Source organism: Vicia villosa, linkage group LG4, assembly GCF_029867415.1.
Source record: "Vicia villosa cultivar HV-30 ecotype Madison, WI linkage group LG4, Vvil1.0, whole genome shotgun sequence".
Lineage (NCBI taxonomy): Eukaryota > Viridiplantae > Streptophyta > Magnoliopsida > Fabales > Fabaceae > Vicia > Vicia villosa.
The window spans coordinates 66,384,872-66,398,232 of NC_081183.1; the positions used below are offsets into that span (position 1 = coordinate 66,384,872).

The following is a 13,361-nucleotide window of genomic DNA, read 5'->3' on the forward strand; positions in this document are numbered from 1 at the left end:
AAATTATATGGATGTCAGAGACATGTTTAAAAAACCATAATGGATCAACATAAAATCACACACAACAAAATTATCGAACAAATCATACACAACAAAATTATCAACATGTTTGAGTTAAATTATCCTATTTAATAATATGTCATTAAAATCGAATGCTGGTTAAAAGAAAAATTAGAGAATGTTTCATTGACCTGATATTTTATGACAATTATCCTTAATTATAAGAAAATAAATAAATTTCCTTTAAAATAAAGTAAATGTGTATTTCATTGTAACTATTCATTTGAGCCCCAAAATCTTCACTATATATAAAAAAAAAAAATTAAAAAAATCAACTGAGCGAAAATAAATCAGTAAATATGAACAAATAAAATGTTTCATTTCTATATGACCCCAGCCAATAGAGAGAATGTATAAAAAAAAAGAATATCCACACCGGCAACAAAAGGATTTTCAATCACTTGTTAGAAAAAAAAAAATATAAGCAAGATAGTTTAGACTTTTGATACCCGAATGAATCATAAAACTTTCTTTTTAATCAAAAACTAACAGTGCATCAGGTCTTGTATCGAACAATAGTGGTAATACTGGTGGTACTAGTGTTTCCAGCAGATCTCAACTCTGACTAAAATCACAGAAACTATGAACTGATACTGTTTAAAAGAAATGAACATGGATATGCTACAACTGAAGATCCGGATTCTATGAAACACCGTGTTATAGCCACCAAATATGCTTGACTTTTTAAAACTGTAAGCGCCATTTTTACTACAAAAATGAATACCTCCATTGGATTTTGCATCTATAGATCACTAAGCCCCCCAGCTCACAAGTCAATGATGGTTTCACTGTTGCAATCGAGGTTTGGAATGTTCAATGGTATATTCCCATACACACCAACTGGGTCTAGGGCATGAGAATCCAAATCTTCCACCAAGGCTTGAACTTTGAAGTTCCAATTAATAAAGCTCAATGAAAGTTGCATCGCTGCAATAAGGGATGGGAGTAATCAATATGTTTTTCCCAAAGGGGCTTGTATTTTTCAATCCCAATCTTCAACCATGGTTTGGAGTTCCCATTGAAGTGCAGTACTGCCCCTCTCTCTATTAACTGAGGATCAACGTTTGTGTAGCCAAAACCCAATACATGCCACGACGGATCCAATGGCTCCGTTAATCCGTAAAACGTCAACAGTCCAGGTGGCAAGGTACCGAGTTTCCACAGTGTCCGATCAACATTATTTTCTTGCCAATAGTGGTAGATGCCAGTTACATTCTTTTTCCTCCATTCAACCAAATCAAATACATTCATCCCATAAGCCCATCCGCATGCATCCGGATCAAAATGTGCTTTTATAAGAGGATGAGAATAGTTCAAGTACTTATGGTATCTATGAAATGTCTCCATGCATGTCTCAACAGCTCCATTAACATTCCCGTTCAAATCAATTGAAAAAAGATCAGAAAGATCCTTTTGAACCACGACATCATCATCCAAGAACACAATCTTCTTCAGTGCAGGAAAAACTTCAGGGATATAGAATCTCAGGTGGTTAAGCATGGACAGATATTTGGGGTTACGAAACTTGATAGGTGTCTTTCCATCACCACTGTTCCCAGAAAAGTAGTAGCTCTGTATTTCTGAGTCTTGAAGTTGCTTAAGCACAGGAACATATGAAGCATTTAACCAAGAGAAGTCTTCATACTTCTGAACTTCCACAGTCACCCCACGGAAATCATTCATAGTAAACCACGCCTTCATCGCAGCATAATTTATTTCATCAGTGACTAGGTGAAAAACAATCATATTGGGATTTTTAGAATTTCTTGCAGTTGAATTGACTACGACTGAAGTTGCAATAATATTATCAGAGAACACACAAAAGTGGTAACGATTTCTATCCTTAATCTTCATCTCTGTGTGCCTTTTGTCCTTCAATTTCTTTTGCAAATTAAGGTCTCTGAACCATTCTGTTGTCAACTGGACACCAAGACAGTATAAGCTTTTTGGGACTTCTTCTGCCGCTATTTGTCCATATTTTGAACTCTTTTCACTTACAGAATTCATTTGTTCTTCAAGAGCCTGAATTTTTGCTTTGAATCTCATGATCATGGTTGCACTGTCATAATGGAGCTGCTGGGCCTGGTATAACAATAACGCCATGTCACGGATAGCACTCTCTGATTCTCTGGTTGTTAAAGGAGAACGCCGAGTAGCAGCATTTGAGAGGAGAATCTGCGAATTGCGGATCTGAGCACTAAGTTCCCAAGCAAATTGGAGATTGTTACTTTCTTTAGCAATTACAACAAAAGCTTTTGCTAGGGATATCTGATCATTCAGTTGTCTGGTAACTGAATCTGAACTTAACAACTCGTCAGTAATATTAAGGCCTTCCAGAATCCTATCATTTTTGTAAGTTCTCTGCACAATAGGATACAACAAGTTATATGCTAAACAAAGTCCCAATCTCACCCTCTCATCAACCTCCATCCCTCCAAAATAAGAAAAGAATAATATTCTAGCTCTGAAATAAGAAGTTAAGCATGCCATGCAAACTACGTTCTGATGTGAGGACGGTAATAGCAGAGTACAGATTCAAATTAAGTGAATGTGAAGTGTATTCCCTATGCAAATACTTTTTTATCTGATATAGTATTTCATTCAACTCACCCATTATCCCATTCATTCCATATAAAGAAATAAACCAAAAGAGAAGAAAGATAGAGAAAATAGAACAACAGCCAACAATCCTCAACCTCACAAATCCCGTTGTTCATCCCCAATATTAGGGATGCATTATGTTGTTAATCTCCGATAAGGGTGCAGAGCTCTGACCCCAAAATCGCTATAGCAGATAACAGAATAGCCGCCATTTCAAAACTAGAAAACATTATACAAACTAAACATAAATCCAAACATGATACATACATAGTCAAAAATGACAAAATACATAAAATTAATTAGGTAATTATACATGATAGCTATAATTTTGTTTATAAAAAACAATCATAATTAACTTCAGTCATTTGTTAGTAACATTCAAAATAAAACTTAATAGTCATAATTCTAAAACTAATCAAACCAGAGGTTGGTGTTTTAAAGGAATATGTCATTGTTGAGTACAAGCAGAGGTAAAATTGAAAAATGAGAAATTTAGAAGAAGAGCAGATCCCTCGCTCATAATCCTCAGTCTCCGTCGCTCTGGCATTGGCTGAACCAACCAGCCTTCATCGTCTGAAACAAAGAAGCCTTCGCAGAAGAAGAAGGCTTTGTGAGAGAACCATAGAAAGAAAATTTAAAGTTTTCACTGAAACTACCAGTCTTGGTCGTGGGAAAAAGAACCAGAAAATAAGCCACGAAAATAATTTGGCTGTTCAGTCAATTTTCCCTTACAAAATAAGGGGCACAACAATAACTTGTTTAAAGAACCCGTATCATTTAAACTTAACAGAAAACATAGCTTCCACGGGCTAGACTGTGATCTAAAAAGAAATTAGCTGAGAGTTTTCATACAAACTAACAAGAAGAGAAATCTAGAAAAAGAAGGTGAGTAAGAAAAAAAAATACCTTGGACAAAGGCGGTCTAGACTCGATCTGAGTCCCTTTGGTGAGAATATAGATAAAGAGAAGAACCACAGCAAAGCACAATGCCCACCACAAGGCATCAGGAACCCTTCTCCGCACTGGCCTCCGAAAATCTGTTGCTCTTCGCCTCATTTTCCAAACTTGTTCAAAACCCCAATCTCCTCCCTAAAATTCAGGGGAAAATAGAACAAGAGAAAAGAGGGAGCAACGGATCACGTGGTATAACCGAGATCTACACCAATTGGGGTTTTAGATTTGGATATTCTGTTTTGGTTTTGTGAGCATCAGCCGGTGAAGAGCTTTGAGACCACTACGGTAAGCAAAAAAAAAAAAAAACACATTAGTTACAAAATAACCCAATAGTAAAATACAACTCAAATTGAATCAAAGGTTATGGAAATGACAACCTTAATGAATCTTTCCGTTATCAAATTCAGAACAAGCTTCTCTTCAGATAGTTTGTTTCTCTGTGCCTGCATCAAATATTAAACTTAGACTCGCATATACCTCTCATAATAAGCAAAATGTAGAAATAGCTGATGAATGTGAAAAATATAATGTAGCAACAAACCACTTTTCTGATGCAAGTTGAGAATAAATCCCGTTATTGTTTTATTTGAGTGAGGTGGTGAATTATTCAATTCATGGTAGCAGCAGGAAGTTGGGAAGAGGATAACTCAGAAATGGCTTAGGAGGGAATCGCGGTGAAGTAAGCTCTGGTTTATGCTAGGGTTTGTGATTTTCAACATATTGGGCTTCAATAAGATGCATTAAATCAAACATTGAAATTGTTGCGGTGGTAGAAACCAAGAACAAAGAGATGATGGCGTTGAGGACAAAGACAGTATGTGCATATTGCTGTGGACAGTGCATCATAACATCTTGTATATGTGCTTAAGTTTGGTCTCAACCATATGTACCCCCAATCTTTTTTCTTTTTTATATTTTTGGCAAATAAAAACACCATCTATATGTACACAAATAGTAGATGAGATGATTGAGCTTCTATACCCTACATTAAATATAATTTATAAGTAACAATTTTAATATTACATAAAATATAATAGTTTTACATGGTTCATTGATTAAAAGTAAAGATACGTATTATAATAAATATGGAATTGGATAATTAACTACTAACTTCATTTATATGCAAACAAATCACTTATTTATGTCTAATAATCTAACAAAACAACGTGTGAATTTGAGATCTACTTGTTAATTGTTCGCTACGGACGGAACAGGTGGTCAGTAACGGTAGACTTGATCTTCGGTGATGGTTGAGGAAAAAGGGGGTTGTACTTGCAAGACACTCTGATGTCAAAGTAAGTAAGAGAACAACAAGGTATGTGACACCCTTCTAGACCCCGCGGAATATATTAATTAATTCAGAGTAACATGTGAAAAGGATGCTACAATTCTAAAAAAAAAACATATCTTTAAAACACATGTCATGCCAACGTGAGGAACTCAATCAATATCATTCATCGATCAACATGTTAACACAGCGGAAAAGATTCATAATTTGAATAACATTAAAACATCGTTCATCACTTCCAAAACTTAACAAGTTATTCAATAAAAATAAAAATTAAGAGTTATTAAACAACTCTCAAGCAAACGTTCCCCAGTGTTACATATCAGAGCATGACACCGACTCTACGAATAACGGACTAGCCTAAGCTATCCTCACCAAGCAAAAGCAGCTACTCTTCAATATGAAAATCATCAACAGTAAGGGTGAGTCTTATCACAATTAACAAATGTTATGAACTCATAAACAATAACATTTCATGAGCATATTAATCACCCAATCATAATATATTCAGATTTTCAGAAAAGCATTCATCAACAACAACAACACATCACTAGAATATAACATTGGAAACCATCCAATGTACTGACACTATGCATGTGGTACCAAACATGGGATTAACTCATCTGGTCGATCCAAACATCACCAAGATACAGCCTTGCCTGCCAAATTCCACACAGTGGGAATTATGCTCTCCACTGATCCAACACATCATCCGGATTCAGCCACCGAAATGATTTATGAATGAATGCACACATGTAGCATACTTACAACGTCGCCGATCCGATGAATCACATCGTCTCATCATAACTCACCATTATCATCACCAATAAAGTATGTACATGTCACAACATCATTCAATAATCAATCACAACAATCATCACGATACAATCATATCACAGTAACTTCAATCACATTATTACATAATACTGCATATGTCTACAATGTATAACATCACCAAAATAATTAAATCTAGTTTTTAAAATAAAATCGGCCACTGCCCCAACATGTCATTTAATTATATAAGATTTTTAATTATTGACACAACGCTCGAAACGGCGCTCAAAACGGACACACGATTCAAAAGATATGAAATTTAGAAAATATTTTTCAAAACAGCATCAGCTGTAACCGGTTACGGCATAGGCGTTACCCGGTTACGCCTTTACGTCAACCTATTCGCTATTTATGAAAATTCGCCTGTAACCGGTTACAGCAGGGAGGGTAATCGGTTACAACAATCAAAATTGTCCAGTTTCCCTATTTTTCCACGCGGTAACCGGTTACAGCATGGCTGCTACCCGGTTACAGCGTGCCCAGAACCAAAAAAACTCAGTTTTGACAGCATCTCAGCCCCTTTACTCATCATCATTTCATTCCAATACGAATCTCACACCAAAAATGAACCAATTACAGCAATTTGACATAATTCAAACATAACACAATTGCATCTAACATCCATAATCATTTCATACACATGATATTGCATCAAACCACACAATTGAACCTAACACCTCAAAATCCCAAAACCTAGAACATATATAATTGAGAGAACTAATATACCCAATCAATCCTATCACTTATGAAAACATAAAAGATGATAATTGGAGAGTCCCCCTTACCTTAGCAAGTGTTCTTAGTTCTTCTCCTTCTTCCTTCAAGGCTCTCTTTCACGTACTCTCCTTCTCTTCTCTGACTCTTTTGATTTCCAATTTTTCCAATTTTTTCTTCTTTTCTTGTTTTATGAAAATAGAGTCAATAGTTAATAAGGCCTTCACAAATAGCACCTCCTCTCTACTAACTACACCACAAGTCCAATAACATTCTTTTCTAAAATTCTCCCATAATTCAACAAAAGCCAAATAATTTCTAATAAATAATTTAAATCTCAATTAAATTAATAAATGGGAAATATGGGGGGTTACAACTCTCCCCACTAAAAGAGGTTTCGTCCTCGAAAACATACCTCAAGTAAACAGCTCAGGATAAGAGTCTTTCATCTGACTCTCCAGCCACCAAGTAACATTTCCACCTGCTGGTCCTCCCCAAGCTACTCTGACCAATGCTATCTCTTTACCCCGCAATGTATTTCCTCAACTGAGACACATAAAATACATCTTGCAAATTCGCAAGCATCGGCAGTAAAGCAATACTATAAGCCATTTCTCCTACTCTCTCCGTAATCTTATTGTTTAGGCAGTGGTTTGAGAATTGTTTGAGCAGGTTTTCGTAACCTTTTCCTTGTGGTTTTTCTCCTCCTTCATGTTGTTGATTTCTGTCTATTTTATAGGGGAATTTGAGGTGGTTTTGGGGGGAATTTTGAAGGCTTTTGATCATATGTGGTTGACTTTTTTGTTTCTTTTTTTGATGAAGAATTGGTACGATCATTTAGGTACAAAGTTTGGATTGTTATGGCAACAATGGTGCAGCATTTTGCAGTCTTTTTGTTTGCTTATGGATAGTTGGCTTGGGATAGTGATGCAGCATAGGAAGTAGCAGGGAGATGTGCAAAAAAGACAAAACAAATACCTCTTTTTTTACTTGTATTATATGTAAAAAAGATAACATTTAAAGAAAAGAAAATTATAAAATTCTATATTTTTCTGGTATTATTTAGTGTAAAAAGAAGTAAGTGGACTTATAAAAAAAACAACTTGAGCCCAAACACACAAAGCCTTTTTTTTTTATTTGCAATTTTATAATCTTTTTGTGATGTACAACCATATAAATACAATTTAACATACAACTATTATTATGAAGATAAAAGGTATAAATATTTAAAATAAATTTATGCTATAATTGTAAATTTAATTAAAAAACTTATTTTGAATGCAACTTTAATTAAAAGATAAAGAGAAATTAAATATTATTTACAATGCTAATTTAATTAATCATAAATTTAATTATTAAAGGAAATATTCATTTCGATAATAATAAAATTAAATATTAATCCAATTAACTCATGATGCAAGGAAATCAAATACACAAGATGCAAAAATCGATCACAACTCAGATGCGACGAGATTAGCAAAACGACTGGGCCAATGGACTTCACAAACAGACAACTATTAACCCGGACACGGTCAATAAAAATGATGCAAATGGATTGTGAAATAGTTAAAAAAGACTGGGGCAAAAATCGGAGTACGCAGATGCCCCTATTTAATTATCCCGAGCCAGATAGCATGAATGACTTTAGTCTTCATGGCATCAATGGCGGAAGGTAATAAAATATAGAAGGACCCAAATTTTTGTCCTTATGCAGGTGAAATGCAATGCATGGATTTTTTTTAATGCAATATGATATGAGACAGACTCTGAACTCTGTGGGGAATAAGACTTGAAACAAGCAATCCCATCAAAGACATCCTAAAGTAAAATGTAAATGAAATTGAAAACACATTTAAAGACATTCAAGAGTAAAACGTGAATGAAATCGGAGAGGAAAGATAGACAACAAAGTCAAACAAGAGTAAAACATGTTTGAACAAGTGTCAATGGCGATCGAGGTAAAACACGATTGAACAAACATCATAGGGTAATCAAGAGTACAACATGATTGAAAACAATCGAGAGTAAAACACGATCGAAACACAATCGAGAACAAAACACGATTGAACAAACATCATAGGGTAATCAAGAGTACAACATGATTGAAACGACAATCGAGAGTAAAACACGATCGAAACACAATCGAGAACAAAACACGATTGGACAATATCAAAAGTCAATCAAGAGTAAAACATGATTGAAACGACAATCGAGAGTAAAACACGATTGAAACACCATCGAGAATAAAACGCAATTGAACAATATCAAAAGTCAATCATGAGTAAAACATGATCAAAAATCAATCGACAGTAAAGCGTGATTGAATAATATTAAAGGTCAATCAAGAGTAAAACATGATTGAACTCTGAAAAGCTTCCCAACGACATTCAAGAATAAAGCATGAATGAATTTGGAAGGAGTATAGACAAGAACAAGTCTATAGGAGAAGGGGTTGATTCATCTGTAATGCAAAGTCAAGATCCATGCAGCCAAAAACAATAAAAATGTTTTCCTTCCGGTCCTTAAAATTTGGCACCATTAAAAAACTAGAATTGACAGTTTGAAATAAATCATAAATAAATTCAAATAATATATGTTCAAATAATGTCATAACCCATCTTAAGATATCTAATGCACCATCAATATCAATTCTTTGGACAATAATATTAACTGCTAGTGATACTCTTGTTATAACAATCCAACATTGATAATAAAACATGTCAAATAATAAAACCTTCTTTGGATTGATTTATCATTCACATGTGAAGTCTTAAAATTATCACATGTTTATCGTTACAAGTGTGTGTATATAATCATGTCAAATATCAATTTTCCTTTGGGCAAGCTAATACTCACATAGAAACATATGCACACTAACATTCAACATTTCTCATGATCAAATCCATAAAAGAAAGGTCACTTTGGTGATTTCTAGTCTTAGTAGAATCATTTAAAATGTCAAATAACTGTAATTTAAAATTATGACAAATTGAATTAATTTCTAAAACTAAAATACATTTATACCTTATCTTAATTTTCACTAATATTCTTTGGATTTCTTATAAGAAATATTAATCAATCAGATATATAAATCCTGGACAAAATTTGAACATAAAAAAATTAAAAGGACGCATGGCTTTGTAAACCAGTACAGACAACTCGTGAGTTATATCAGTAAACCAAATGCATAAGTGATGCTATTTTCAATAGCATTGCAATTGTCTCAAAACAATTCAATCATAATTCGTATATAATATTAGTAATGCGTATCATCCATGTTCATTTAGGAAGGAAAAAAATAAGAAGAACCAAAGCACCGTCCATATTCATTCACGACTTTATATATATATATATATATATATATATATATATATATATATATATATATATATATATATATATATATATATATATATATTGTATATAACAATTTATTCAATTCAAATTTATATTCATTATTAAATAATAATAATAATAAAATCAAAAGTGTGTGATGAATTATAGTAATTCAAAATAATTAAATTTTGAAACTCTAATACCAATAATTATCAAAATTCACACATGAATCAAGTATGGGTGGCTCTGCTACCACTTGTTGGGAATTTTCTTAATTAATCAAGACTTTATGCATCCATACTCGAATTTAAGATGAAATAGAAAGCGGACGGGTACCTTTAGGATTCATAAAATATTAATGAGAAGATGATGATTTTGATAGAGTATTAACCTTCTGATTGTAGATTCCTTAATTCCTTGGTTCCTCTTATAATGGGATAAAGAGAATAAATATTCTATGATATTTTCTTGTTGTCTACAATTGTGGACCTTAACTCCTTATTTATAAGAATCATATGTCCTTTCATGAAGAGTCATGTTTATTCAATTTTAGAATCTCATGCCCTTCCATGAAGGATCGTGATTATTTAAGGTTTCTTATTTCAATTTTACCCATCACAAAAATAAAAATAAGACTTTTGGTATCTACACAATATTTTTCATAACAATTATATCCTTAGCCATAAACCTTACATTGAATAGATCACTTTTTTTTGCTAATTAAATAAAGGTCCTAGCACATTAATTTATCACATATATGACCCAAAAAATTCTAACAATCTCCCAATGGTCATATATGTATCCTTATAAATGTGTTAGACTTTATGAGCTTAAAAATTTCCATTATAAACTTTGGACATATCCTTATCTCGTCCATTAACTATATCAATATATAGGACCAAAGCGGTTTTCATTATATCAGTCTTAATTTAACCCATTAAAGATCACAAATATAAAAAAACTAAATGACATAGATTAATCATGAAATATGTAGCATGAAAATCACATGAAGGTGATCAATACATATCACTTTTCAACTTGTCCTCCTTACCTTAATGAAATCAATATTATCATACAAACTGCAATGAGCTGAATAACCAATCTTTATTTCTGATCAGAATGTAATAAAATATATGAGTATGTATATATACTATAAAAACAGAGAACATAAATAACAATAATGACTAACTCCCACTAAACCAAAAAATTCCTTTATTTGTATAACACCCATGTGAGCAGCGTGCTCATGAAAGGCCTTGCATGGAAGCCCCATTGTCATAGGGTCCGCCATCATGGTGTTTGTCCTTAAATGTTCTATAAAAATTTGTCCACTTTTTACTCTCTCTCTCTCTCCTTTTGCCAATTGTAGTTTATCTTAAATTGACCAAATTGTGCGAGAAGATATATTAATACCAAATGCACAAGTAAGTCATCTGACAACTCAAGCTTTTATGTCTTAAGTTTGTTGGAAGCAATATTAGACATTTCCATAATATACTTTCTTATGTTTCCTTTGCCTTTATACTTTATAGAAATCAAGCTTTGAAGAAGTGTGCTTGTTTCCACTTTATCGCTTTCAGCAAAGCGCTTTTTAATTTCTGCAAGGAAGTCGTTGGCAGTTGTTATTTCTTCACATATAGTACCCCTAAATGCCTCTGGAATGTCGTGCTTTATGATCATATGACTCATGCAATTGGAGTGATCCCACTTGTCATAATTTTCCTTTCATTAAAGGTGCTGAAGTCTATAGGAAAAGGGGTTGATTCATCAGTAATGCAAGGTCAAGATCCGTGCAGCCAAAAACAATAAAAATATTTTCCTTCCGGTCCTTAAATTTGGCACCATTAAAAAACTATAATTGACAGTTTGAAATAAATCATAAATAAATTCAAATAATATATGTTCAAATAATGTCATAACCTATCTCAAGATATCTAGTGCACCATCAATATCAAGTCTTTGGACAACAATATTAACTGCTAGTGACACTCTTGTTATAACAACCCAACATTGATAATAAAACATGTCAAACAATAAAACCTTCTTTGGATTGATTTATCATTCACATGTGAAGTCTTAAAATTATCACATGTTTATCATTACAAGTGTGTGTATATAATCATGTCAAATATCATTTTTCCTTTGGGCAAGCTAATACTCACATAGAAACATATGCACACTAACATTCAACATTTAAAATGTCAAATAACTATAATTTAAAATTATGACAAATTGAATTGAATTAATTTCTAAAACTAAAATACATTTATACCTTATCTTAATTTTCACTAATATTCTTTGGATTTCTTATAAGAAATATTAAACAATCAAATATATAAATCCTGGACAAAATTTGAACATAAAAAAATTAAAAGGACGCATGGCTTCGCAAACCAGTACAGACAACTTATGGGTTATATCAGTAAACCAAATGCATAAGTGATGCTATTTTCAATAGCATAGCAATTGTCTCAAAAAAATTCAATCATAATTTATATATAACATTAGTAATGCGTTTCATCCATGTTCATTTAGGAAGGAAAAAAATAAGAAGAACCAAAGCACCATCTATATTCATTCACGACTTTATATATATATATTATATATAACAATTTATTTAATTCAAACTTATATTCATTGTTAAATAATAATAAAATAAAATCAAAAGTGTGTGATGAATTATAGTAATTCAAAATAATTAAATTTTGAAACTCTATTACCAATAGTTATCAAAATTCACACATGAATCAAGTATGGGTGGCTCTGCTACCACTTGTTGGGAATTTTCTTAATTAATCAAGACTTTATGCATCCATACTCGAATTAAAGATAAAATAAAAAGCGGAAGCGTACCTTTAGGATTCATAAAATATTAATGAGAAGATGATGATTTTGATAGAGTATTGACCTTCTAATTGTAGATTCCTTAATTCCTTGGTTCCTCTTATAATGGGATAAAGAGAATAAATATTCTATGATATTTTCTTGTTGTCTACAATTGTGGACCTTAACTCCTTATTTATAAGAATCATATGTCATTTCATGAAGAGTCGTGTTTATTCAATTTTAGAATCTCATGCCCTTCCATGAAGGATCGTGATTATTTAAGGTTTCTTATTTCAATTTTATCCATCACAAAAATAAAAATAATACTTTTGGTATCTACACAATATTTTTCATAACAGTTATATCCTTAGCCATAAACCTTACATTGAATAGATCACTTTTTTTGGCTAATTAAATAAAGGTCCTAGCACATTAATTCATCACATATATGACCCAAAAAATTCTAACAATCTCCCACTGGTCATATATGTATCCTTATAAATGTGTTAAACTTTATGAGCTTAAAAATTTCCATTATAAACTTTGGACATATCCTTATCTCGTCCATTAATTATATCACTATATAGGACCAAAGCGGTTTTCATTATATCAGTCATAATTTAACCCATTAAAGATCATAAATATAAAAACAACTAAATGACATAGATTAATCATGAAATATGTAGCATGAAAATCACATGAAGGTGATCGATACATGTCAATTTTCAACTTGTCCTCTTTACCTTAA

The 13,361-nt window shown here is 32.5% G+C and overlaps 1 protein-coding gene across 1 annotated transcript; it reads right to left on the minus strand.

Moving 5' to 3' along the window:
• Positions 1-514: 514 nt before the first annotated feature.
• Positions 515-4,533, minus strand: LOC131594874 (probable galacturonosyltransferase 10). Its single transcript, XM_058867080.1, has 4 exons — positions 4,157-4,533; positions 3,993-4,058; positions 3,568-3,895; positions 515-2,421 (listed from the first exon to the last, which is right to left on the minus strand). The coding sequence occupies exons 3-4, from the start codon at positions 3,715-3,717 to the stop codon at positions 970-972; spliced, it is 1,602 nt and encodes a 533-aa protein (XP_058723063.1). The 5' UTR covers positions 3,718-3,895; positions 3,993-4,058; positions 4,157-4,533; the 3' UTR covers positions 515-969.
• Between the last annotated feature and the right edge of the window lie 8,828 nt (positions 4,534-13,361).

Bases quoted from the DNA above. Each gene is read 5' to 3' on its own strand.
- LOC131594874 (XM_058867080.1), bottom strand. From the start codon at position 3,717: ATGAGGCGAAGAGCAACAGATTTTCGGAGGCCAGTGCGGAGAAGGGTT. The intron at 2,422-3,567 runs GTATTTTTTTTT...CCTATTGTGCAG, and splicing joins CTAGACCGCCTTTGTCCAAG to AGAACTTACAAAAATGATAG.